At 44.2% G+C, this 27,403-nt stretch overlaps 3 protein-coding genes and 1 long non-coding RNA gene across 7 annotated transcripts in view; 1 reads left to right on the top strand and 3 right to left on the bottom strand.

The window, feature by feature from the left end:
* Positions 1 to 9,366, bottom strand: part of LOC117588726 (protein kinase shaggy) — a 65,175-nt gene extending 55,809 nt beyond the window's left edge. For both annotated transcript variants that reach the window (XM_034280194.1, XM_034280195.1), the window contains exon 1: positions 9,246 to 9,366. The gene's annotated coding sequence lies outside the window, so the exon portion shown is untranslated. The remainder of the gene's footprint in view (positions 1 to 9,245) is intronic.
* On the top strand, positions 4,725 to 5,977 carry LOC117588743. Its single transcript, XR_004574158.1, has 2 exons — positions 4,725 to 5,002; positions 5,073 to 5,977. It is a non-coding gene; the product is annotated as an uncharacterized LOC117588743 (long non-coding RNA).
* Positions 9,367 to 10,874: 1,508 nt separating the features above from the next.
* LOC117588725 (phosphatidylinositol 4-kinase alpha) lies at positions 10,875 to 19,846 on the bottom strand. Of its 2 annotated transcripts, XM_034280184.1 has the most exons (10): positions 19,536 to 19,846; positions 19,061 to 19,274; positions 17,873 to 18,976; positions 17,019 to 17,078; positions 16,216 to 16,732; positions 15,183 to 16,148; positions 12,419 to 15,122; positions 12,159 to 12,347; positions 11,841 to 12,087; positions 10,875 to 11,763 (listed from the first exon to the last, which is right to left on the bottom strand). In XM_034280184.1, exons 1-10 carry the CDS (start codon positions 19,629 to 19,631, stop codon positions 11,378 to 11,380), a joined length of 6,483 nt encoding a protein of 2,160 aa, XP_034136075.1. In that variant the 5' UTR covers positions 19,632 to 19,846; the 3' UTR covers positions 10,875 to 11,377. The 2 variants fall into 2 exon arrangements, with proteins under 2 accessions (XP_034136075.1, XP_034136076.1); XM_034280185.1 differs by lacking the exon at positions 17,019 to 17,078.
* Positions 19,847 to 20,523: 677 nt separating this feature from the next.
* LOC117588733 (E3 ubiquitin-protein ligase ariadne-1) lies at positions 20,524 to 25,675 on the bottom strand. 2 transcript variants are annotated; one of them, XM_034280208.1, is made up of 8 exons: positions 25,438 to 25,675; positions 25,092 to 25,312; positions 24,307 to 24,459; positions 24,178 to 24,237; positions 23,022 to 23,671; positions 22,842 to 22,965; positions 22,553 to 22,779; positions 20,524 to 22,477 (listed from the first exon to the last, which is right to left on the bottom strand). In XM_034280208.1, the coding sequence occupies exons 2-8, from the start codon at positions 25,308 to 25,310 to the stop codon at positions 22,396 to 22,398; spliced, it is 1,515 nt and encodes a 504-aa protein (XP_034136099.1). In that variant the 5' UTR covers positions 25,311 to 25,312; positions 25,438 to 25,675; the 3' UTR covers positions 20,524 to 22,395. The 2 variants fall into 2 exon arrangements, with proteins under 2 accessions (XP_034136099.1, XP_034136100.1); XM_034280209.1 differs by having other exon boundaries at positions 24,178 to 24,234; positions 25,438 to 25,663.
* Between the last annotated feature and the right edge of the window lie 1,728 nt (positions 25,676 to 27,403).

Raw genomic sequence — 27,403 nt, 5'->3', positions numbered from 1 at the left:
GAGCGTGGTGAAGCTCATTATAGCCTTTGCTTTTGCTCTTCTTGGGCGTGGTTCAAATTGATCGATCCGCGTGGGGTTCAACTAGCCAAGCTGCCCAACCCCACAAGCATTTATTGCTATAATAATTGGAGTAATAATATTAAAAGGATAACTAAAAAAAAAAACACCAACAATTCAATTAGGCGTCGCAGAAAACGGACGGCAGGCGGATTGAGTGGCTGCCTAATTGACTGTGTACATTCCCCCCCCCCCATCTACACCATATCCCCAGAGAGTGTGGAGTGGAGAGAGATAGAGAGAGAGAGAGAGAAGCAAACGACTGAGAGCAGAGAGTAAAATGAGAGAGGGAGAGACATGGGCCGTGTGCCAATTGCAAGCGACCGCCTGACAATGACACCATTTCATTTTTAAATAGATCAACAACAACAAAAGCTCTCAGTTTGCCAAAGCGACTGACAGAGAGAGTAAGGAGGGCAATACAGCACAGAGAGCACATAATTTATGACTCTCAACCACGCAAAAGCCGGACCCGGCCCCGGCCCCGGCCCCAAAAACTGCATGCAATAAATTCTATGCCAAAAAAGGGACAATTTACAAGGGAGCTTCTGGAGGGGGGGGCGCGCACAAAGAAAGCTGTGAAGAGCAAGCGAGACAGCAACATTGGCGACNCCTTCCACATCCACCACAAAACTAATATATGAATACCCTTATGCCCATATTCATTGTGCAACGGACAATAAATAATAGCCGTCAGTCAGTTCAGGAGCGTGGTGAAGCTCATTATAGCCTTTGCTTTTGCTCTTCTTGGGCGTGGTTCAAATTGATCGATCCGCGTGGGGTTCAACTAGCCAAGCTGCCCAACCCCACAAGCATTTATTGCTATAATAATTGGAGTAATAATATTAAAAGGATAACTAAAAAAAAAAACACCAACAATTCAATTAGGCGTCGCAGAAAACGGACGGCAGGCGGATTGAGTGGCTGCCTAATTGACTGTGTACATTCCCCCCCCCCCATCTACACCATATCCCCAGAGAGTGTGGAGTGGAGAGAGATAGAGAGAGAGAGAGAGAAGCAAACGACTGAGAGCAGAGAGTAAAATGAGAGAGGGAGAGACATGGGCCGTGTGCCAATTGCAAGCGACCGCCTGACAATGACACCATTTCATTTTTAAATAGATCAACAACAACAAAAGCTCTCAGTTTGCCAAAGCGACTGACAGAGAGAGTAAGGAGGGCAATACAGCACAGAGAGCACATAATTTATGACTCTCAACCACGCAAAAGCCGGACCCGGCCCCGGCCCCGGCCCCAAAAACTGCATGCAATAAATTCTATGCCAAAAAAGGGACAATTTACAAGGGAGCTTCTGGAGGGGGGGGCGCGCACAAAGAAAGCTGTGAAGAGCAAGCGAGACAGCAACATTGGCGACACACCGACGACGAGGACGCGCTGTCGTCATGCGACAGCGACAGCGACAGCGACGACAACGACGACAACGACGACGGCAGCCATTTGACCCACAAAAACCAAATGCCGCAGAGTCCCCACCGTTTTCCCCCTTCCAACGAGACCCCTAACCTACCACTACTGCACCACCCTTTATGTGTGTGTGTGTGTGTGTGTGTGTATATGCATAGGTGTACACACCAACACAGCTACTGCTTACATTTCCATTCATTCAATTAGCTCTCATTCAAAATTTGACCAAAGAAAAATGTGTGCAAAAACGAAGCGAAATGAGGCGAAGGTCGTACGTCGCCAGCACAGCACTCTCACCATCCCTTCCCGTCCATCACATATTTGTTGCTGTACAGGTGGTAGGAGGCAGTAGCGAAAGGTAGACAGGGAGGACAGGTTTAATGGCAGTTAGTAGTTTGCTTAATGTTAAGCCAATTTCCTTCTCTTTAATTTAATATTTAAAACTATCAGAGATTGCATTGCATACCCCAATATATCAGGCGGTGCGCGTTAATGCATGAGCCGCGACGCACAAGCGAAAAGAGAATGTGATTGAATTTAAAAACTAATAATTGTTACATTTTCTGTCTATCTATATTTCCACAAAGATTATTCTACATATCCCAAAATATCAGTGTGGATAATGTATCCTGTGGAGGAAGATCAGCTGAAAGAAATCCCATACCCATACCCCCTTCCTTCCCAATTTTACCCAGAAAATGGGCTGTGAGGGGGGTTTATTGGAACCCATCGATGCCATCATCTTTGGAGGAGCGAAGCTATGCGGATGGCTATCAATTATCGACCGATGTCTGAAGGGTGGGGGACTGCTTGCGCCTGGCAACTCTCACAAAAAAAAAAAACAAAAAACCAAAAACTAAATACACAAAACAGCCAACAAAAATAAATCAATGCCCCAGCCAAGGAGACACTGGGCGAAGGGCAGAAAACGAGGAGGTGCAAAAAGGAAAAGGACGAGTAGGAAAAGCAGAAGGAAGAGAAGGACAAGTGCGGCCGCACTCCAAAAAGTATGCTATGGCATTTCCCCGCAAACAAACGGCAATCCCATCCTCCCCTCTGCGCACACACCATTCAAACGGCAGGGGGTTGCGGGGTGGCATGGTGGCGAATCCATCAAGGTTAAAAGCGTCAAGGAAAACATTTTGGCAGCAGCCGACACAGAGGCCGCATGAGGAAGAGGTCTGGTACGATATGTACGAGTGGGAAGAGCTCGCCGTCTCTGGCTCTCTTTATGCCATAAAAGAGAAAGGGAAAGAAAGGTTACCATGATTTGTCGTGCATCAATTTTTGCTGAGCATCTGTGAAAAAAAACGGCCTGAAATTCGGTACGCAAAGCGTGCCTTTTTTTGTATTTAAATTATGTTTTCTCTATAAACAAACAAGAGCCGCTCCCGACCCTCTGCTATCCCTTCGCTCCCTTTGTTTGTGTATCAATCATCAAAGCTTTATATAAATATTGTTCTACAATTTGTACGGCGACACGACACACCAGCTGGAAACCCGAAACCCTTTTGAAAACAATTTAATTTCAATTGCTACGCGTAATATTTTTTAATAGGTGCTGGACGGACCCCTGTCCCGCTTGCCATTTATGACTACTAAATTATCTTTTGAGAATTAGTTTCCCTGTGGTGGATTTAATCAAAATGGAATTACTTTGTCCAGAAGACTAGTCGGGGGGGATTGAATCGAAATTCCACTTCACTTTGCCACAGCATTAATTATACATTTTGTGATTTGTGCCATTTCATTTGCTTTTGGCAGTTCAATTTACGTTAGTTTTTACGATTTTAATTGAATTTAAAACGCTGCCATACCACCACACATTTCCATATAGATATGTATCTTCTACCTTCAACCTACACTTTCGTGGCGTTAGAGCCCCCTCTCCAAATGTCTGTTTGTCGCCTATATGGTTTTATTTTTAGGCAAAAGGGGGCCGGGTCCATTGGGTTATCCGCCCCCGTAGCAGCAAAAGCTGAAAGCTGCTTCTTTTTCGCACGTCACAAATTCCTCGGGCCCACGCCTCTGCCTCCCCCACACCCACCACACATTTTCCGCTTTTCCCTCTTGGCATATTCCACTCCTCTCGCCGGCTATTTTCGCGTGCTTCTCACACGTATTTTTAGTTGCTTTATTTATTGATACACGCGCCCCAATCAACAAACGGCACAAGAGAAGGAGAAATGCAAGAGTCCTTTGCGTGTTTTCACATTTTTTATTTTATTCATTTTTTGTTTCTACTTTCATGAATAATTTTCATCCTACCTTGTATCCCTTCTACGATTGAATTTCGGTAAAACGGACAGACGTCAGGCTTTACCATAAGACGGGGAATGGGGATAGAACTACGAATTTTGTAGGAGAGCAAACATATCAGAAGAAATAATAAACTGGCTTATGCACTGCAATTGCGGTTGTAAGTCACGTCACTGCATCTTGGATGAATCAACTGCTTGCCGCTGATAATTTACTGCTTGTCCATTTACAGTAAACTATCAAGAGTAAAGCTTATTAGGTCACTCTACCCAGGTTTTCACTTTCAAAATAAACTGCTTGCTAAGTTTGAATTGCACTTACTGAACATTATGAACGAACTGACTACGGAATGGTATTACACCAGGTCTGGAAATACCAGACCAGAGCTCCACTCGAACAATCAGTTCGCTCGACAGCTGGAAACAGTATGCAAAAATAAAATAAAATAAAAACAGCTGTTGATAAAATGTGTCCACTTCAGTAGTCATATAAAATGATTGGACAATTGACCAGCCAACGATTTAGGGGCTAAACTGCTTGCCAACTCATTTGAAACGAGTTGAGTCCTGAAATGTCTAAACCATTTGTAAAAGAGTCTGAATCACACCCAGAGCTAGCCACAATGAAGCCACAAACAAAGGTAAAACTACGTAATGTCATGGAAATAAATGTAGTACATAGAAAGTACATGAATATGTACATAAATGTATGTATGTTATGTGAATTAAACAACAAAGAAGTCGAACCGAACATGAACCCCCTCCCCATTATAATCTTATCGCAGGGAATGAGTAGCGGAGTTTTAAATCTTTATATTTGCACTTTATTCTTTTGTTTCGAAAACGAACACATAGACAAGCACAAAGGAATACCAGGTTAATTCTATCAGTAGATAGCGATAGAATCGTTTATAGATTACACTTTTGGGGTTGAATAAATGGGGAGGGCATGTAAGGTGGTTTTCCATTCTTTTTCCACGCTCCGCTACGATCAGTTTGTCAGCTGATTGATTGTCACGGAGTCAGCTGTTAAGTCTTATTTGGCTAATCCCTCCCTCCCAATCCAACTTACGGCGTAGTGAATCCTGTGGGTTGTCGTTGGTGGTTGTAATTCCCTTCGGTATTAACTCACATCACTAATAACATTTCACAGAACAAAAATATCAATTTTTGTACAAGACGATCGAATGTTGAATGCAGGTTTAGGAACACACCAAACACACACTAAAATAGAAGGGAAGTTAATATTTCCCTCGCCAGATGGTGATAAAATATTATAATCATCCAATTAGAGAATTATTATTGAATCCAATTAATTTCATACACACTTTAGGTCACTGGCTGAATGGCAAAGTAAATCCTTTGACAAGCAGGTTACCACTTAACAAGCAGTTCATTTCTTTATTTTAACTGTTCCGCCTCGGCTGCCACCAACCACGTGACGGCACTCGGCACTCTCTTCGGATGAAGTTATCCCCCTAAGAGGGGAACCTAAGAGATAATCCCAGAGGCAGAGGCATAGCAGCAGCATTTTATGCATCATTTGAATGGTGCACAAGCACTGTAGGTGGCCCACACCCACGCGACTTGCTTTGCACACAGAAAAAACACACGTGACACACACACACACACACACACACATGCACATAATTATGTAAGCTCCTGCTCCTTCCCGGACAACAGCTGATTGCGGCACAGGAAAACGAGACACACAAACACACACAAAAATTTACAAAATATTTGTTTGAAAAGTTTCGGAAAGCACGAACACGTCAGAGAGCCAGCGAAAAATCTTTTGCATTGATTTTGAAACACCACCCCACTGCTGCTGGCAGGGAACGCGACGCAATTGAACGACAACGAAGCAGGGCAGAATGAAAGAAAGCAAAAACCACCGAATACCGTGCCCGAAACAAAAGCGGGCAAAACGGAACACGGGAGTACAGCAAGGACGTAGCAGCAAGCTTAAGGCATCATCCAGCTTTGACTGGAACTAAACGGAATGTTGCTGCTGGCATTCCGGGCACTGCTGGTGCTGCTGCTACTGCTACTGCTGCAGTGGGGGCGCAACTAGTGCGCCATGCTGTGGCACAGGACAGTCACAGGCCGCCCGCCTCGTCGTGTGTCACTGAGTCGATTGACCGTTCGGTTCGGGAGGGCGACCGATATCCTTTCCCTGTAGTTGTTGTTGTTGCTCTACCCAACACGAATAAATATTGGGATGAATGGGTATATAAATATAACCAGATTATTGCTTTTATATACATGTACATTGCGTGTACATATATGTATATCTCAATGAAATGCCAGGTGCTGCTAAACCAGCTGCTGCTGGTGGTTGGCTCCTGCTATGCGGTAATCGATAAAATTGTGTACAAAGTATCGGAATGTCACGCGCAGGCGAAGGACAACTCTGGCACGCGCAGGAAAAGTGTTGCCAACGAAACGGCACACACACACACAGAGACAGAAATACATGTGCACTCATTCATCTTTGTATTGGTAGGACACAAACAGCTGTCTGGAAGAAAAGCAGAGCCAGAAAGAAACTTGTTTTAAATAATTCCGTAATAGGTTGCCAGGCCATGCTCTTCGACTCTCCCTCCCCGTCTTCGGTCACGCTTAAGCAGTGTGTGCACACGTGTCTGTGTGCCGCCACAGGAAGTTGACAACTCTGGCATTCAACCTTTTGGCATGACTTCATATGTGTATGGGTATGGCGTGGGCGTGGGTTCCTAGTGCCTGCGCTCTCTTTCGCTAGCTATTCTCATCCCCCCCCCATAAATGCATTGCCTGCAAGCAGTAGACCTCCTTCCTTCTGTGGACTTTTGCCTTTATTTGTTATCAAATAAAACTCGAGGACAGGCATCAAATTTCACGCGTGACTTGTAACAAAATTAAAGCCAGAAAGAAAGTTTTTTTGTGCTGCCATCTAATAGATTGGTTATGGCATAGATCTATTCTACCTCCGATCTTTGATAAAGTCTTTTTATATTCTCAACTGAGGGATCTACCCCTTTTCATTCCATACTACTGGCTACCATATCTTGCTCTCTTGTTGGTCTTTTCATTTACTTTGTGTGAGTCTCTCTGTCTTAGGAGTCAATTTCAATGTCATTTTCAATCCCAAGCATTGCACTTTGCAATCAGAATTAATGATGAGGTTGCCCCCACCAACTGCCAGCCAACACAATAATAACCAACAGCAACAACAACTACAAAAAATGAAGCAAAGCCAACGTGATAAAAAGAATTTTCGCACAAATTTAATTTTATTTAATTTAAATTCCTTTCGACCGGCGCGTCGTACGGTTCATTATGGAAGCATCGCCGCATTTGCCGGCACCCGTACGCCCGTCCCCAAGTCGACCATCGGACGCTGTCACAGGCGGCATAGTGGGTCAGAAATAAATATCATCAATTACTCGTACGATGGGGCCGCCTCATACTACTAGAGAAAAGCCCAACATCGACCGACCGGACGACTGGCCGCCCCCCATCCAACTCCCCATATCCTCTCGAACAGCATGAGTAATCCTCGCGAGGACAGTAAAGTCAATTTCGGTGACGTTTTCTTTTTACTTTTTTTTCAACTTTTATGGAGAGAATTTTAGAGTTTTTTTGCCATTTACATATGTAAGAAAGATATTCGGGGATTACTATAAGAGATAAGCTCTGTGAAACAAATCATTGAAATTCGCATTGAAAATAGTCCGAATAAAACTGGAGAGAAGAGAGTTCACGACTGCTGTAATCCAATTAGAGATCGTTTGGATTATCTACTTAGGGGCACTTAAAATGAATCCGAATTGCGAATCAACTCGAAAGAGTTGGGCATTAATAACTGATTCGTCTTGCCCTTTGGAGCAAGCTCCACAAACACCCTTCTATAGAGATCCTTCAACGAACGACACTGAACCCTCCTTTGTAGGTTGATCGATCATATGGTGGGATATTGGGGGTTCCAATTTGACAGTTACAAACTATGGAGTGGCAAGTGTGCTTCTGGTCCGGTCTTATAAAGATTGAACAGCCCCGACCAAACACACACACACACACACACACACACACACACCTGACTGCTGAGCGCTCCTGGCGCTGCTACTCACCTGACATTGTTCCACTGTGCCGACTGACGCCGACGTCAGCGTCAGCGCAGGCTATAGGCATTGGCAGCAGCAACGTCGTCAATTGCAGTTTTGTGTTCGCTTTGGGCGCGGAGCAGAGTGTCTGTGCCGCCTCTGACCGTGTCCGTGTGTTTGTTTGTTGATTTTACTTTGCAACAATTTCATGTAGTATTTATTTATTCATTCAATTTTTGCAGCACTCGAAAAAAAACCATTGAAGTCACTCGAACACACACACACACACACTCAAATAGGCGGGGGACACGCGACACTCACGTACACTTGTTCACCTATCGCTATAAGAATGAGGAAGGGGACGGGTAGGGCATGAGCAGGGACAGGGAGAGAGTCAGAGGAGGAGAGAGGCAGCGGGTGCGCTTGTGTAACGCGATTCCCATTTTCGTGTAGAATTTTGTACCGAATTTGCGCTGCTCACAGAAGAACACTCTCTCCACACTTCGCAGAACTTCTCCTTTAATCATTTTCTTTTCTTTTTTTTGTAATTAACAAAGTAAAGCAGCCACACACATATGCAGGCGCACGAATGGGGTGAAAAAAAGAGAGAAAGAGAGCAGAGCGAGCACACACACACACAGCCACACATTTGCGAGCGCCAGAATTTGTATTTATTTAAAAAAATATATAAATTGTTAATATAGGATTATTCATTTTTAGGTATATACATTTTCCTACATTTCTTTTCGTTTAATTTTTTTACTGCTTTCTTTTAGCTGCCGCCTCACGCACACACACACATAGGCACGCGCGCGCACACACAAACACACACACGCAGAGGGCAGAGAGGCCGCAGCCGCTGCTCTGCTGACTTTTTTTTCGATTTGCTACACCTTGCTTCCGCATATACTTTTTCCCTGCTCCTAACGCGAGAAAAAATCCAGGAAAATACCAAAAAAAAAATTGGAAAAAACAAAAACTTGCATATGGTTTTTCATTGGCACTTTTGCTACCTTCTTCTCCTCCTCTTCACCGCTTTGTACAGGCTTCTCGTTCTAATTACTTTTACTTGCAACGCGTGCGTCTCTCTCGCTGTTCACGTTGTACAATACATATATAACTATATACATATACATAAGTATTTTTTTTGGCACTTTGTACTTGGCGTTTTTTCTTTTAGTTCCCCCTTTTTTTCCATCGAGTATGTGCGGATTATTCGTTTTTATTCGCTTTTCGATTCGTTTATGTATGGGTGTGTTTTGTTGGAGAGTGTGATTATTTATCGAATGCCGACGACGACTAACTTTTTGCCATTTTAATATGGCGGCGGCCCCGTGTCCGTGTGATGTGTGTATTGTGCACAGAGAGGCGCTGCTGCCGCTGCAACAACACCAACAACATGGATCACAGGCACAACTACTTACACTTTCACTAAACGAAAAAATAATTATGCGCCGCGCGTGCGTTCACGTTCATTCGTTTTTTTTTTGTATTTAATATTTAATCGCTACAGCTCAGTGTGACCGCGGATTTATCGATCAAATATGCCGCCTGACACTCCAAAACATACCTTTTCATTTTTAAAATATACCGGAAATATACTGTTTATCCTAAAACATTTTTCTCAATTTGATATACAGCTGAATATTACCAGCTAGTAAGGACTCTCAGAAATAAAACTATAGTTTTATCCAATTGAAGAATCAGATATCTGAAATTAAACTTATTATATTACTATTTTCTAAAACTGTCTTGTATATTCTAAGGTATAAACAAAAAAGATACGAAAAAGTGTCATTTTATCTACATATGTAGTAAATACAAATTTTCTACATACCAATAACAAATATTTCCTGAATTATTAAATCAAAAGTCGATTGAAGATTAATCTGATTAAAGGTACATGAAATTGAAAGGGAAAATCTTAGCCTTTAAAAAACAAAAAACCGCAGCAAAGCAGTTGAATTGTATATGTTAGCCCCACAGAGGACGCTTGTTAGTATTTTTAATATTTTATATTTACCTGTTCAGTTTTATTTAAACTTTTGTATACGAGAGCTCAAAAAATCACCCTTCAGGATGCAAATTTGCGAAAAGTAAAACTAAAAATAATATGCGCTCACACTTCTAGGTACCGTGATATTCAATCATTTACCTAGTTTTTAATATTCTGATTCAAACCTATACTTTTATCCGATTGATGAATAGATTTTCCATAAGACTGGTTAGTTTTCATGACATCCTTTTATTAGAATGTTTCCAAATTAAGTTTAAAACAAAAAAGGTCAACCAACAAAAACAGCATAAGACGTTACGTGAGTGGGCATGGATGTTACGTATTTGACAACTTGTTGCGTGTCAACCGGTGGTATGACATGTTATGTACCGTTGTTTACACTATTTTCATTAATTAACATTCAGATTATTTTTTCCAAGCTGCTCTTAAACATTAAAAATGACTTTATCTTAGACTGACATGGTTTTAACCATTTCATATTTTTCTATGTGTTTACATTTATTGATTTAGATACATTTTCGGTATACATAATCTGCAAAATTTGGGAACCAATGTCCCAAACAATTTATGTTCTGAACGGACCAAAGAGGAAGTGGGATGGAATATACACATTTTTGGGAGGAATATATGAAAAACATGCGTATGGCTGTTTTGAACCCCACATTTTTAAATATACCCTAAAAATTGACTTTATTAGACGGATAAAATTGATTAAATATACCATTATATACCGAAATACAGCAAGTATACGTTCAATTCACTTTCGTAGTTAAAATATACCGGAAAGTATATAATATACCGTAAATAGTCACCCTGCCTGGCAACATTTAGGCAATTCTTGGAAACATTCGAAAAGTTGCGCTGCATTTGATACAATTTTGAATATTTTATATCTTATATGTAACGGTTAATCAATATTTTCGTTAGCATCGTTTTCGCCCGGGAGTAATAAAAATATATCTTTGTGGAGAGGAGTTGCCTGTTGTATCCCAGGAAGTATAAATAAATCAGAAATCTCGTTAATTAACAAACAAAATGACTCTTTTTGTATATATTTCAAATAATGCCACTGCCACGATCAATTTAAATATGAATACAATACATTGAATATCTTTTGTATAATGGAATTATTCGTTCCACCAATTGGCGGCGACACATGTCGTACATAGTATATCTTGTTTAATACATTTACATTTACATTATGTATATTTTAAAGGTGTATATGGTATATATGTAGGTAACAGATACATTGAACAACATATTGCCCTATAATTGATTTAATATATATAGAGATATAGTTGGTATATATATTTTTTCTGTATGCATCGTAAATTCTTCGAAAAACTTTCAACACCTTAATAAGTACAGGGCTAGGGGCGAGGGGCGAAGGGCGAAGGGGAGGGGAAATAAAGACATAAATTGATATTTAGGTTAGGGTGGAAAAAAAGAATAAAATACATAATACATTGTTTGCTGTTGTTGTTTTTTGGCTAACAATAAGTAACAGCAGCAGCCAGCACTCATAAATACGTACCGCATTTAATAGGGTATCTGATTCTGATAGTACTGGATCATGTCATAGGTACGCGTGCGGAAATTCTGATAGGAGTTTCGTATGACCGAGAGCATATGGGCGGCTGCCTCCTTGTTATTCTTGGTGGCCACAAATCGCTGCTTCAGCAGATTGATGGTCTGGCCCCGGAAGCAGGGCAACCCCGTGTCAAGCATCAGCGAGACCAGCGACACAATGGCATCCTGGTAGGGCCGCACCGCTAGGAAGGCCTGAACGCAAAGCTCGCAGAACCATTTGAAGGCGGGCGAATCCATTTTGCCGCCCATTATCATAACCATCTCATCCGTAAGCTTCATGTCGGGCTCAAAGCCGATATTGCCACCAGGCGATGATTCGAACATGAAGCCAAAATCTGAAAAAAAAAACACACACACACACAAGAAAGTCAGTCGGCGATTGGGGATTCCTTCCCTTTGCCATTCCACTCACCGATGTGTATGATGTGGCCATCCTTGTCGATCATTATGTTGCCATTGTGACGATCCTTGATCTGCAGCAGATAGCCAATCAGCGAGTAAGCGGCCATCGATTTCACAAAGTTTGCACGCGCCGCCTGAAACTCCTTGGAGCTCTCGTCGCCATACTGATGCTGGAAGTATTCGGATAGGCCCGAGTCTGTCTGCCTGCCCAATTGATCACGTGACTTGGCATTCGGCACGCACTCAATTACGCCGCACTAAGGAGACCAGCAATTAGACATTTTGACACCCAAACTCCTGCAGAATTCTTGACTTTTTGTATACTTACGCCTGGTGCTGTGGCCACGACGCGATAGGGGAACAGGAACAGATCGAGGCCGACTTGTTGGAAGATATTCTTGAATATGGTAATCACCTGCAGTGCCAGCATATCCTGGCGCACATCGTCGCCCACCTTAAAGATGGCCGCCTGCCATGACTCGACGCCCAGCGTTATTTTGGCATCCTCCTGGGAGTTCTGCGGCGAGTCAAAAGCAACGAGTCACATAAGAAACGAGTACAAATAGAAAGACTCTCTCTCGCTCTTACCGGATTATTGGACACCTCCATGGCTCGCGTCTCCAGTTCAGTGATGCCACAACGATAGACACGAAAACGTGCCAAATACGGCGCCTTGGCGGCACTCTGCATGGGTGTGCCGCTGCTGTAGTCAATGTCCAGCACCATGGCCTCTGGATTCGAGGGTAGATAGCAGCCAGACTGCACCTTGATGCGACTAAGAGCCGCCAAGCAGGCATTCTTACGCTCCATGCCCTTGGCAAAGGATCGTATCTCCCCAGAGACGGCTGTAATTTTGCCAAAGAAATCAAATTCTCGCTCATAGAAGCGCTTCGCGGCGCCCGAGAACGAGGCAATAATATTCTGCGAGAGCATATCCAATGCCTCATACAGATTGGGATCGCGATGCATCTGATCCTCGTCCATATACATGTTCGTCTGCATGTTCCAGATGAGCTGATGGGCAACGATCTGCGAACGTTTCGATATGTTCTTAATGAACTCCACCACATAGCCCATGGTGTCGTGTCGCAGGGCCTGCACCAGCTGAGGAATGTACGGCAGCACCGATTCGGCGGGAAACGAGGAGAGCGACTTCACCGCATATTGTGCTGTCAACGGATGCGATGGATATTGTCGCGAAAAGTATGACAATGCCTGAATGGGCGTCACCGGTGACCATGAGAGTATGTAAACCAGATCGGGGCTCTCCTGCAGCAGATTTTTGGTTGTGCACAAATACTTGAGGGCCTCCGGTATGTGGCAGACGGCAATTGGATCGGAGCACACCAAGCGGGAGACTTCCTCGTCAATGATCTCCGCATTCTTGATGCGTTGCGGCAGGAAGACGGCCAACGAGGGATTGTAGCACCAGGCAAGACGAGCATAATCACGCCACACGTTCGCCTTGTACGGACGATTGCGCCACTCGGTGATTTGTTCCTCGCCCGGCACTATCAGATCGGGCAGACTGTTGGGATTGTACCAGGTGATGAGAAACTCCAGTTCGACGGCCAACAGCTCGAGTATCAGATTGCGCTTCTTCATGTAATCCTTGTCGTAGGAGTCCTTCTGGTACTGCAGCCGCTTGGAGCGATTCGAACGCTTCGAGAGCGTCGATGTCGAGTGGGGTATGGTGTTGTACCAGCCGCTGCTGCCACCAGTCACATTCCCCGAGGCGCTCATCGAACGCATCGAGTAGTCCGGGCCGCCGCTAATCAGCGATGCCGTCTCCGGATTTGCCTTGACGCCGAGCATCTGATTGGAGCTGCCCGAAGCATTGGCCGCCATGTCATAGTCACCCACCTCGGAGGTAACCAAATGCTTCTTCTCGCTGCGCATCGTCTGCCAGAACTTCAGCAGAATGAGTATATCGTCCAGCAGCTGGTCCCTGCTCTGAATGGGGCAGGTGGGCGGGCCGCAGAAGTAGTCGAGGGCATTCGAGTAGATCCGTTCGCGGAGGATGTTGCGCGCCAGCGACTTGGGTATGGTGTTGCCCTGCAGCAGCGAGAGTCCGCACTGCAGCAGCTTGAAGCGACACCCGACGGTGGCCACCTGCCGATTCTGCCTGCTGCTCTTCAGTATGGGCAGGCAGCGATGCAGCAGCAGGCAGAACATCTCAACTTTGTCCCGATTGCAGTACTTGGCCGTGTCCACCATCTCCGAGAGCAGCTGCAGCCAAATGAGATGCGGTGCAATCAGAATGGGGCTGCTAACGAGCTTGCAGCCCTCGTAGGCGGCCAATGGATGGGTGACCTCCTGCTCGAGGGCAAACAGACCCATGCGCTTCTCAAAGGTCGTCTGCCAGGCACTGACCATCTCCTGGATGAAGCACAGCTCTAGGTCCTGCCGTGCGGTGAGCACCCACTGCCAGCACTCGACGGCCGTCTCCATGACGGACTCCGTAAAGAGTTCCAGCTGGGAACTGGCGACGGCATGCAGCAGCTTGCGATCCACCTCCGCACAAATGATGAGGTAAGCGGTGGCACGCCACAGGGCGCCTCGATGACGTGCGTCGCTCTTGTCGCGGCACGCCTCCCACACATCGCTGACCAAACGTTCGGCCAGTCCGGCCTTGTCCTGCTCACTGAGCACCGACAGCAGGCCGCTGATTTCGCCAGCGTATTTGCTACGCAAACACAGGACCGACACGAATCTGGGCGTGTCCGAGTTAACGCAGCTGGGCCGCTTGCTGAGCGTGCCGAGGGCATTGCCCGGATGGAGGTAGCTGCTGTTGACCACCGAATCGATGGCCAGTGCCAGGCCGCTATGATGGGCCAGCACTGGGGTGGGTATCTGGTTGGGATACTCCTGCAGGTGGGAGCGTGTCGAGCGCGGTGCCCACTTCATGGCCTCGTTGACAATGCCCTGACAGCGATCGGCGAAATCCTTCAGCCGCAGCTCACGCGCCGGCAGCGAGTCCATCAGCTGCAGCGTATATGGTGTGGATACCACGCGCAGCGTGGGCGTCTCCTCATTGGGATCGAGGGTCAGCGAGTAGGCCAACAGTTGCAGTATGTCCAGCATGCACCAGAGCACGCGACGATTCCACAGCAAGTGGGGAAAACGATCGACCAACTGCGACAGATACTGATCGGCCACCAGTTGGATTTGCTTGTGAATGTGATTAAAGTAGACAAGCAGCAGCGTGGCCTGCGATTCCAGCACCTTCTCGCGAATCTCATCGTGTGCGTACAAAACATTGCGAAACTTTTCAAACACCTGATCGGCCACGCTGCAAAAGAGACCAAGAAATCATTAAGATGAGCAGCAAAATTGAGTGACTTGTCGTTACCATTTAACGCACTGCCAGATGCCCGTTTTGTCCCGCTGGAGTGCCGTGTCGCAGAGGTAACTCATGATGGGCTCGAGGCTCGGCTCATCGGCATTCTCGACGCGCAACATCTCCAGCCAGTAGACGCTCAGCAGGTAGGTGCATTGGGCAAATGTGAGCTTATTGATGGCCGTTGCCACATTGTCAGAGGAGTGCTCGAGCAGCATGAGGATTTGGCTGCGCAACTCGTTCACCGAATCGCTCTTGATGGCCAGCGTATAGTTGAGCTCACGCATATCCGATTTGTGGGCCGTCTGTGAGATGAGTAGCGGCGATTTGGCGGCTATTTGCTGCACACCCTGATACCAATCGGCGGGCCAGAGGCGGGCATTGGTGAAGCCCATGACGACACAGTAGGCCCAAAAGTCCTTGAAGAGCTTGTGCAGGCGCTGGCGTGGATTCTTGATTGGTGGCAGGCGGCGCACCAGTACCGCAATAACCGGTATCAGCATGCCCAGATTACCAGCACGTGAGCTAGCCTTCTGGGCACCCGGCGTATTGTCGTAGCTGCGCTCACCATCCAAACCAATTTGCACAAACAGCTCCAGCAGCTTGCCCAGCAGCTCCAACATCTCAGCATCGCCCTGTATATTCGCTGCAATATTTCCCAATGCATTCACCACCGCATCCGACACATGATGGAACTGCTTGCGATGCTCCGGATCAGAGGTGTACGCCAACGATGCCGACTGCACAGTCACGCGGGAGAACATCTTCATGATCTCATCAAAGACATGCGTCTCGCACTGCGAGATGATCATGCAGCCCAGTTGATCCACAATCAAGGCATTCTGCTCCGACGGCACCTTGCAGAAGCGCTGTATAAAGAACTGCAAAATGTTCTGTGTTGTCTTCGAGGTGTCCTTCAGTGCAACAGCCACATGGCCCAGCATGACAATGATGTTCAAGCTAACCAAATTGGATTCGCTGCAAAAGGGAAAGTGTAAACGTTAGGCGGGGAAGGGACATGCGGGGCATAACTTCACTTAAGTACCTCTCATGCTTCTCGGCGGTAAACAAACGATTGGACACATTCGCCACCAAAGCGGGCACACAAAATTGATCCAGCGTATGCGCTGCACGCAGGGCAATCGATAGATTCTCAATGGCTGCATCGCGTAGCGCCTCGAAGGCCACATGACCGCTGCGTCCAGCAGCACCCGGGCCACCAGCCACCGCCGCATGCTTCTGATTATCATTTAGAATGTCCACCACGGCACGCGAGTCCGAATGCTGCACCACAATCTTGAAGGGTGTCAGTTCCTTTTCCTTCTTTTGCAGCGCCAGCGTTTGCATGGCATGGGCGTGCAGCTTGCCCAGTATGGGACTGGGATCGACCAGGAAGTCACGCAAATACGATATCGACGTGCCGGCGATATTCGGAAATTTCTGCGCCAATTTGCCCAATCCCTCCAGGCAGACCATCAGCAGGGGCATGTGATCCATGACGATCTTGTGGCTGAGCACCAAATTCAGCTTCTGCGACAGCCGTCCACACAATTTGTCGGCCTCTGAGTGATTGGAGAGCAAAATCAAATATAAGTCATCGAATTTCGAATGCTGCAAAAGCCAAAATAAACTCAAGGGGAGTAAGGGGTAGGGACTCGGGGCAGGGCATGCAGGGCCAGGGCCAGGGCGAGGGCCAGGCGGCGGCAAGTAACAAAAAATAAACAGCAAAGAAAGCAACAGCAAAAAGAAATAAGTATAGATCAACAAGGGTAATCTCAACTCGAACAATAAATGATTAACAAAAATGTAAAACAACAACAAAAACAGTTTGCATTTCTGCTCCTTGACCTTTTTTCAATAAAAATTGCAAGCCATTCTGCAGGGATGGCACCGTATAGTCGACATCAACTAAAGAAAAAACAAATTTAAAAAAAAAAATCGTACGAGTTGTTGTTTTTTTTGTTGGTGTTTTTGCAAAGGTTCTCCCGGAAACCACCAAAACCAAAACCAAAAATGAAATTAATACAAAACCGAAAAAAAACAACGAAAATTAAGCAAAAACCAAAAATGAAAAGAGAGACAGACAGAGAGAGAGAAATAGAGAGCGAGAAGTAAGGAACAAAAAGTTAACTTTTTTCACCCCCACATTGCTACGAGATTCTTGACAGTTGATAAACAATGCATGTCGTGTGCATGATTATTCACAGCTAATTGTTTCCGTTTTTTCATACAAAAAGACTGCCTAAAGCTGCCTCAAAGCACAAGCTCTTTCTGCATCTATGCAGCCAATTATGTGCTCAGCTAGTGCTCGATTCAAGAATAGAACAAAAAAAAACCAACGTCCATCCACTCTGCTGTTTAGTTAATTGCTGTCTGAAGAGTTTACCTATTGCAATTGTGAGGGGAAAATACTGCTGAATGCTGGAGTTCAAAGTAGGCACAACTCAAAGCTCAAAACATTCTAATTTCATCTATGAGACATTTGCAAATGGAAACCATTCCATGTAGATGCCAACTCTACCAGTTGAATCACACTTCTTTTACTTTCTCTCGCTTCAGCTCTTCTCTTGAGCTCTCTCTTTAGTGTATTAAAATCTGAAATGGGCATAAAAGAGCTGCATAGGCCGCCATTGCCATAGCCATAGCCATAGCTGTAGCTGTAGCTGTAGCTGGAGCCAGACGACGAATGTCTAATTGCTTACCCGTCTCATCGCGTATGGCCCAAACCAGTAGATCCACGCAGGCCGCATTGGCCATGACATTGACTTTGTATTTGTTGACGACTGTGATGCCGTTCTCCTCGCGTCGCTCGCGCTCCTGGTCCTGCTGCTTGTTCTGCAGCTCGGTCTGGCCATTGAGGAAGAGCCGCTTGACAAACTCCTGGACATCCTTGGTGAAGGGCGTGGGCAGGTCCACCTGATGCTGCAGCAGTTCGCGCAGCAGCGTGACCAGCACCAGATTGAGTGTCTCCGAGAAGCTCTTGTAGCAGTAGCCCTTGATCTGGTGCAGCGAGAATATATCGCTGGCCTGCTCGTCCAGATGCTCCAGCGTGTCCTTGGTCAGCAGCTTCTTGGACACCGCGAATATCGTCTGCAGATGCTGGATGGGAAACGGCGGCACTCGGTACAGTGGCCGTGGACCGCCCTTTGTGGGCGATTCACAGACCCGCATATTGGGGAACTGATTGAAGCTGGAGCCGTAGCGCGTGAAGAAGTGCGTCCGCGGATCGTACGGCACCGAGCAGTAGCTGTTCAGCGATGGCTTCTGCTTGCTGTTGCCTGCATTGCTGGCGTTTGTGTAGAAGCCATAGCCCAGGTGTCGCTGCCGGTTATCGTCATACTGCTGATGGTGGTGCTGGTGGGCAGCCAGGCTGCCGGACATCGAGCGGGGTATGATCGGTCGAAACTGATGATTGGCAGTGGCAGCCAGGCGCTCGCTGCTGCTGAAGGAGCCGCCACAGGTGCCGCTGGCACTGCTGCTGGCGGTGCCATCACGTCCGCCTACCCGCTGAATGGGGAGCAGCTCCGGCGGAAAGATGCGACACAGCAGCGGTGGATCATTGCTTGCATAGCGACCCATGGAGCGTGCCAGTCCAAACAGCAGCGGCACCGTCGCCTTGCACAGTACTATCGGTGGCGGGGCCGAGCTGCTGTCCCTGCTCGACTTGACAATGTTGGCCAGGGCGCCCAGTGTCTCCACCTGATTGAGTATGATCTCCTCGCGCGAATCCGGGCACTTGGCGGCAATGTCCGACAGCAAAGTGTTCAGACAGAAGCTGAACTTTTCGGCCGACGGGATGCGCACACCTGTTACAAAACGAAACCCCAATGGACATTAGTCATCGCTCTCTCAGAGAGACTCAGACTCTCTCGGGCTAAGCTAAACCTTACGTTCGATCTTGCTGCTCCTCGCATCGTCGATCCAGACTGCCTTCGGCAGGCACTTGGCCAGCCGCAGCAGATAGGGCACTATCTGTGATTCGTGCTGGCAGCCGCTTTCCAGAAAGTATATGCCAAGCGCAATGACCGCATCCTGGGCTCTGGTGTCCAGGCAAAAGACGCCCGCGGCATTCTCCTGCGGGCAATAGCGAAATAATGTCTGCACCTGTGGGTAATCCATGTCCATAGACAAAGGTCAGTTTTAGTTTCTCTCTCTTTCCTTCTCTCTGCTTCCGTCAATCTGTCGATAATGGCACACCACCCCCACCAACCCCCCTCGACACACACACACACACACACACTCACATACGCATGTCTGTTTTGGTCGCGCTTCAAGGTCAGTGCAAAAAGATGGACAAAAATCGACTTTTCAAGCGAATACCATGGCAATGGGGTGATTGGAGGGGGTGCCGCATCGCTCACTAACCTTCTCCCATGGCGTAGGCTGGATCCCAGCCAGCACTCGAGCCAGGCATAGGACTGCCCGCTGGTACGTGTACTTGTCCGAGGCGGTCATCGTCATCTCTGCTCCAGGTTTCTCCTCCTCTTTGATCCTTTTACGGCTGTTTCCCTTCTCTCTAAGGGGCGTGACACGTTCGTTTTCGTTTAGCAACCGCCCAATGGATTATTTAGTGGCTTAAATAATCTATCTAGGCGTTCGTCATCGTCGTAATTCGGCTTTTTTAATTCAATTTTGTATTTTGATGTGAAGTTTTGTTGTCGGCCAGTGTGACCGTCGTTATCAGCAGATTGATTTACCGCACCGCCAGACCCACAGAGATATACCAAAACATACCCTCTCATTTTCAAAACATACCGTAAGTGTACCGAGGAAAAAAACGAACTTAACCCACTCTACCCCGCGGAAAATAATACTGATTGTAAATTTAAGTCATCTCGAGGATTCTTGTAAGATGAACTGCGCCAAAACTCCTTAATTTATTTTTGTATTTAAGTACCCACTTTTAGACATGGTTGGTTGCCTGTCCATGATCTCAAATCATATTCTTGAGCTAGGACTCTCCTTACTGAACGAACAATTTAATCGGATTGATTGCTTACAAAATAAGTTTCAAACTGAAAAGATCAAAACATAAAATTGTTGCTTACCAACTTGATTTCAGCTATGAGTTTAGCGCTTGCATACCCTTAATCGTTGAACAAATAATTTACTCAATGCTGCTATTTGTAATATTCTAAAAGTGGTAACTTGACTTGCTGCAGTCGAGTGCAATGGTTCAGTTCAGTGTCTTACCAGCTAATTCAAGCTACAAACAGATGAGAGATCAAATGTATTTTTTTGAATTTTTATTTTCACTAATTTTTGCAACATTTCATCTTTAAATATACATATAATAGTTTTTCATATTTTTACAATTGTTTTTGGTTTTTTTTTTATTTATTTTTTGTTTTTGAATATATTTGTATTCCGTTTTGTCGGGTTTTCTTTTGCTTTTTATTTGTAATTCGAACAACTTTAAACTTTTTACATCAATAAATGAGTGTTTTAGCACTTGCTTTTTGTGTTTTTGTAGCTTTTGCTTTTGCTTTTGCTTTCTTATGATTGTTTTTTGTTTATAATTATTTTTCTTCTGTTTGTAGAATATCTAAGAAGGGCTGAAATATGGGGAGAACCAGTCGGGTGGGAGTCCTGAAGCGTGTGGGTGTGTTTGTGTGTGTGTGTGTGTGTGTGTGTGTGTGTGGAAACCATGGATAAATCTGCATTTTATGTACAGCGATTCACGGCCATTGACAGGAGTAGATTGAACCTCGTCATATACGTATGTATTTATATATGTGTTTTTATATGTATATATCTTTTAGCTATACACTTAATAAATATTTCATATTTAGTTACATATTATTATGGTCCAATATATCAATCATCCCCATCCATGGGCAAAATGTTTGTTCTGATATCCCATATCCAATGCCGTTGCCGCTGCCGGTGCATCCACTCGTACTCGTGGCCCCGATTGGATTGATTTATTGCACTGCTGACCGATGTTAGAATTATTGAATGAAACATTTCCATTCCATATGCTATGCACAGATGTTTATTTGAAATGGGGTGTGTGGGGGTGTGGGGGTTGGGTGGGTTAAAACAAACTAAATTTAAAGGTAGCGTGGGGGAACAAGAACAAATGAAACTAAGACACAATTTTGCATAAGCCAGGGGTATGGGTGGGGTTTTTGTGGGAGTGGGACGTAGAAGATTGCACCTTGGTCCTGGATGGTCTAAATAGGGTGAGAAAGGTATTCTCTCTCGTGGGGGAGTTTGCTGCTGCAGCTACATAAATACTTGCGCTTACTCTTCCTGTATAACATTTGCGTTTGCCTTTAGATTTCTATTGTTTTGTGTACATTAAAATGTGTAAATTTACTAGCTTAAGTTGTTTTTGTTTTCGTTTTTGTTGTTGCATTTGATTTCATATTTCGATTTCGATTTCGGTTTCTTGTTTTGCTTGGATATAACATGAAGGTCTTGGTTTTTAGCAATTCTGGTTAACATCAAATAACTGTTGATTATTCGTTTACTATTAATATAATTATTATTATATTCCGTCTCTTTCTTTTATTGTTGTTTTGTGACTTTTATTGTTGTGGTTTTGAGCTGTAGCTTGACTGTTTGTTTGATTGATTGATTGTTAGATTCTGTTCTGTTCTGTTTTCTGAGGCTGTGTTCTGTGTGTTTCTTCTTATTTGATGCATGTAAAGATTTTCTTTGTACATATACACTATATGTACATATGTATATCCAATATGTATATGTATGTACACCCATATAGACACATTTATAACCTTGCAGAGACACATACAGAGAGAGAGAGAGAGAAAGAGAGAGAGTGGCAGAGATATTCTAAATCTTTCGAATCGAATTACATTTCTTGACTGCTGCAAGGAAATAATTAATTACGGCATACATACATATGTATGTACATACATATTAATATTTCGTTCTGCTACCAGTAGCTACAGTTTGCTTTTATATTAATATTTAATATAGTTTTCTTGTTGCATTAACAATTATTCTGAAATGTTTTTTTTTTCTCAATTGCGACTCCGTTTCACTTGCCTGGCTTTTGTTTTAAGCATTGTCAATCTTCATAATGGGTGCGGGATGCATGGGGATGGGCAACTTTAAATTTATATCGCATGCAGTTGGGTTAAGGAAAATGGTGGATATGGGGACATGGGGGGCAAGGGGTATATTTCAGCTTGCTTTACACTCGTGTCCGATTCATCGCTGGCTTAGCTTAGTTATCTTTATCTATCCATGACTCTCGTCATTCTGTATAATCCCACCATTCCGTATCATAGCCCTCGTGCACATGATTGAGCAGTACAGTGCAGCGCTTTTCACAATACCTGCAGCAACAAAATGGGAATAGTATAAACAAAAGAAATGCAAATAAAGTTGGAGAGTTCAATTAATATGTTTACCTGTATTTATCTTGCACTTTCTGCTTAATATCAGCCAAATTTTCAGATGTAATATCACGCTCCAGGTACTCGGACAACGTTTCAGTTGCCGATTCCAGATCCTTTTGATTATCCTCGAATATCATGGATTGATTGTTCTTTTTCAAGTAATACGCAAACACGTACGTGTACATGAGTGTCTGGCGACACTGGCAAAGTATGTCGACAGCCTTTTTCAGAAATTGAACCTGCATACAAAGTAGAAAAAAGATTCATTTAACAAACAAGCACACAGATGAGCAATACACACCTCTATCCAGGACATGTTGTGCTGCTGCATTTCCTCCATCTTTTGCTTCACAGAGGCATACAATTTGTTTTCAAATTTCATTGACTGCATGTGATTCATGTAGCGATTATAGTAATGTAGATACCTGTAAGAAAAGCACCATTGAAAGCCACATAAGGACATGAAGGTGACCGAACCCACCTTGCCAGTGATGAGCGCAGCTTCTCCTGGGCATCGCGTGCCGTTTTGGCCTCGTCCTCGTCATAGCGATTGCAGTTGTACCAGGAGGAGCCATGCGGCTCCCATGAGCCGAGACACACCCAACAGAATTCGTATTTGCAATTCTGATTCTTGCAGACCATGTGATTGCAGCCGCCATCCTTCTCGATGGTCACACTACACTTGGGACACTCTTTGGTATTGGCCGCAATCCAGTTGGACGTCTCCGAGTCATCGTCACACTTCTTGATCCACTTCTTGAGCCAGCGGCACTTGACCGGATCGTGCCAGTTCTCGCCACAGGCGAAGCAGAACACGTGGCCGCACTTGCAATGGACGCGACGTGGCTCCGCATACGGCACCTTTACCGCGTATGTGCAGTCAACGGACGGACACCATCTCAGCAGCTGATTGCACTCCACAAAGCTGTTGGTGATCAGCTGCTGGTATTTGACTTTCACCCGTGCATCGAGCACCAATTTGGTAACGGTCACATCGTCCACTAGGATATCACAGCCGTGCGCCGCGCACGATATGGTCTGGCCCAGACCCTCCGTCATGATCTTCGTTGTCAGATACTCGCGCCAGCATATCAGGCAGAAACGATGTCCGCACTCCAATCCGGTCATGGCCTGCATGTCGAGAGAGAGATAGAGAGAGAGAGAGAGATGTTAGTTAGAGACTTGCTCGTTGTGGGGGGTCTCATTTCCTGTTTGATTCAATTCGTGTCTGCCTGCTCTAGCTCTGACTCTGGCCTATCTTCAGTTTGATAAGCTATCATATCGATTGATTTGATTAAAATATTAACATTTAAAGATTACGTTTAATTATAATATTTATAGGCTAATTTATGTAGCTCCTCCACCAGCCATGCACGATATTTTTCACGACAAAATATGCCACTAAATCTGCTGCCATGTCACAATGAATGTTCAAAGAATCGTCTGCATCGTCTTTACATAACAGAAAGCACTGACACAGCCAGGCACACGAGCAAATGGAATATAAAAACAATTTCAATCAGTGTTTGAACGTCTACTTTGTACGCTAATATCTAATATCTCAACATCTAACACGAAAGAGCTGGGACTTCTCCTATTGGCACTCCTAAATATTCCTTAGCTGTCTGTGAACTTACGTCTGGCGGCAGCAATGAGAAGCATATTTCGCACTCCTCGATCTCCCTTCGTGTCGTCTGCAAAAAGGAATACAATAAAATGATTAGATACAAATGATTGTATTGGAGTTAGGTGAAAGAAGAACTCACCTTTTGGCGTACTGCTTCGGTGGCCTTATTGGGATTTATGACATGTGCGCATTTGAAGAACTCCTCGGGATTATCATCGAAATATTTCTCCAATAACTTTTCTCTATCCCACTTGAAGTGATTCAGCAGAATTCGTGTCTTTGTCGTGGGTAGCTATACCATAAAGCAAAAAATACAAAATCAGACAAAGCAACGGATATACATACGAGTGCGAGTGGTTGGGCAATGGCAATAGCAACAGCAATAGCCACAGAATCAGGTGATGATAATGATGAAGATGATGGGGGAAATGCAGGAGTTGGTCTCATCCCAAATTGGCATCGAAATCAATGCCAAAATTCAATATATTCAATATATATGATCGGTCAAAGCAAAGCAAAGCCAAAGGGCTGTGGCGCAGAATGGGGTTGCCAAATGAATATTGCAGCTGTTTCACGAATTGTAACTGGAGTGCAACATGGATGGATTTCCATTACAGATAACAATAAAAAAAACATCTGCAAATGCAGGTGAAAACTGAATTGCATAGCAAACTTATGACAATCGTCCAACCTTGTGTCTTGGGTGTGCGACACGACGAAATGGTTCACTCCCTCGGACCAAAGAGCAAGATTGACCTTCAATTTTTATAAAGCATGATCTGCAGCAAAGGGTGGGGGTTTGGGGAATCACACACACACACACACACACACACACAGAATCAGAAATGCAATCACACACACACAAACAAAAATGCACATGCATAGTATGGTCGGTCATCTGCAAATGTCGTCGCCTCGTCTCACCTTAAGCAGCAGATTAACATCATCGATTATCTCCCTCTGATGTTGCACAATCTCGTATGTCGTTAGCACCTTGTACTGGTAGTCATCGGGATCCATTTGACGCTCTGCGGAGCTGGGCATATCCACGTCCATGCCGAAATCATCATCACCATCGTCGCCCGACGAGACATTGCCCGAGTCGACATTGTCACAGAAATCGTTGTCGTTATCCGAGTCCATGGCTGCTGTATTTTATGTATGTATGGTTTTTTTTTTCTTTTTTAGTAACGTTTTGTTGTTAATTCAATACGATATTGGTTTTTTAAATTTTAAATTTACTTTTATTTCACTTTCTGGTTCTGTTTACCTTTTGATTATTTATTCTACGCACTTTTTGCCCCGTTCCGTTTTGGATGGGGGTGGTTGTGGTTGTCGTTTCTTTCTTCTTATTGCAGTATTTCTTCTGCTTATTCCAAAATTGTTACACTAGTTGCACTTAAAGACTAAAATATTGCCAGGCTTGTGTGTGTGTGCAGTGCAGTTGTTTCTTTCCCCTTGCTGCTCTCTTTATATACGTATGTATATAACACATCTATCTATATGTGTCGAAATATGTCAACGCATGCTGTGGTCACATTAAATAAGATGTTTTTCTGGTTACACGTTTGACTAATATTGCACTTTTATCGTTCAGTTCTCGTAATAATGGCTTTCTTTTTATTATTAATTTATTCTTATTCGATTCTGTTCCCTCTCTAGGTCACACACCTTGCAACTAAGCGAAATTTGTATAATTTTCTAGTATTTTTTAAAACGCGTTATGGGCTTTATAAGCTGTTTTTCTTCAACGATGTCTTCGTCTGTTAGCTCTGTTGATAATTACATATGTATGTAGATGTAATTCATGTAGAATTCAATTTTGTTGAAATCTTTGTTGACCCTCTTTGTTTAAACTTTATTTTAAACCAATCCAATAGAAGGGAGCACTTAAAATCAGCCAATCTTGCAGGCAATTGATTCATTTTTTTTTGGATAAAATAATGCAGTTGAGAGCCCTAGCCCTAGTTATAATAATCCCAACTATAAAATCCTATTTCGATTATGAACATAAGAGAAGGACCCAACACTGCTTTCTTGTTGTTGTGACTTGATGCCCCATATGTACATATGTTTGTATATATATGATACACAAATTGTTTTGCACACAGATGGTATGATTTTTTCAAGGCAAAAAGCACACACTTGCACTAGCACACGACACACACGTACACGCTTATGTATTCATATTTAGCATATACGCGGACACACACCACACACACACACACGTACGAATAAAGACAGAGAGCTTACGATGACTTATTGTTGACTTTTGACGCACTTGCTACTTTAAAATGATCTAAACGAATGTTGGAGTTATGTCCTGCCCGAAAAAAGTCGTTAAGAACATAGCTGCCGCCTAATGTGACTATCCTAAACTTTCAATTTTATAAATCGATTTAAATACACGAGCATTTTGAAACATTCATTTAAGAAAAACACTGTGTGTTAGGGTTGGGAAAAACATCGATTGCACTATCGATAGTTGAAAAATTATTCGTCCATCGATTGTTTCTGTTCCAAATCGATAGTATTGACTTGCAACGTTCTAGTGATGTGACACAAAATGCTGCTAATTTATTTGAAATTAACTTGGATTCATCCATGTCGTCAGAAATGGTCACACTGAAAACTAGATAGGTGCTGCACAACGCCGTTTTTTGCCCAATAAATTTTAAAAATCCTTGCGCCAACAAAATGGTGTCCCAATATGAATTTAAATGAAAACAATTGATTTATGGCTTAAATTGTAAGTTTGTTTATTTGCTTGTAATAATAATGAAATGTATCATTATGTTGCAGCGTCACTATAGTCGTCTCGTTCTGTGCCATACTCGAGCTCGTTTTGCCATCTCCTTCTAAATGGTGTACACACTAATCTGAAAGAGATCGCCTACATAAGCCCATCCTACTCTAAATAAATTTGCGATAATCAAGAAATTTCGTGTTACTTTCATGAGTCATACGAAATTAATCAAATATCTTGTTGTTTTGGGATTGTTTAAGGCTCGTAAAACGTTACCATTGCAATTTTTTTTTTTTGCAACATTTTACATGCCTTTTTGACTTTTGTTCTGTTTCATTATATTTTTTATTTTTAATTTTCGGCTTGTAAAACGTTGCGTCTCAGGCTTTTTTTCACTTTTCTTTTCACTCTTTTTCATGTTGAACGGAAAGACAGACGAGTCAGATCGTGAAAAACCATTCATATTTCCGAGAGACAAACAATAACTAAA

The sequence above is a fragment of the Drosophila guanche genome, unplaced genomic scaffold (genome assembly GCF_900245975.1).
Source record: "Drosophila guanche unplaced genomic scaffold, DGUA_6, whole genome shotgun sequence".
NCBI classification, from domain to species: domain Eukaryota; kingdom Metazoa; phylum Arthropoda; class Insecta; order Diptera; family Drosophilidae; genus Drosophila; species Drosophila guanche.
This window is presented reverse-complemented; position numbering and strand designations above follow the sequence as displayed.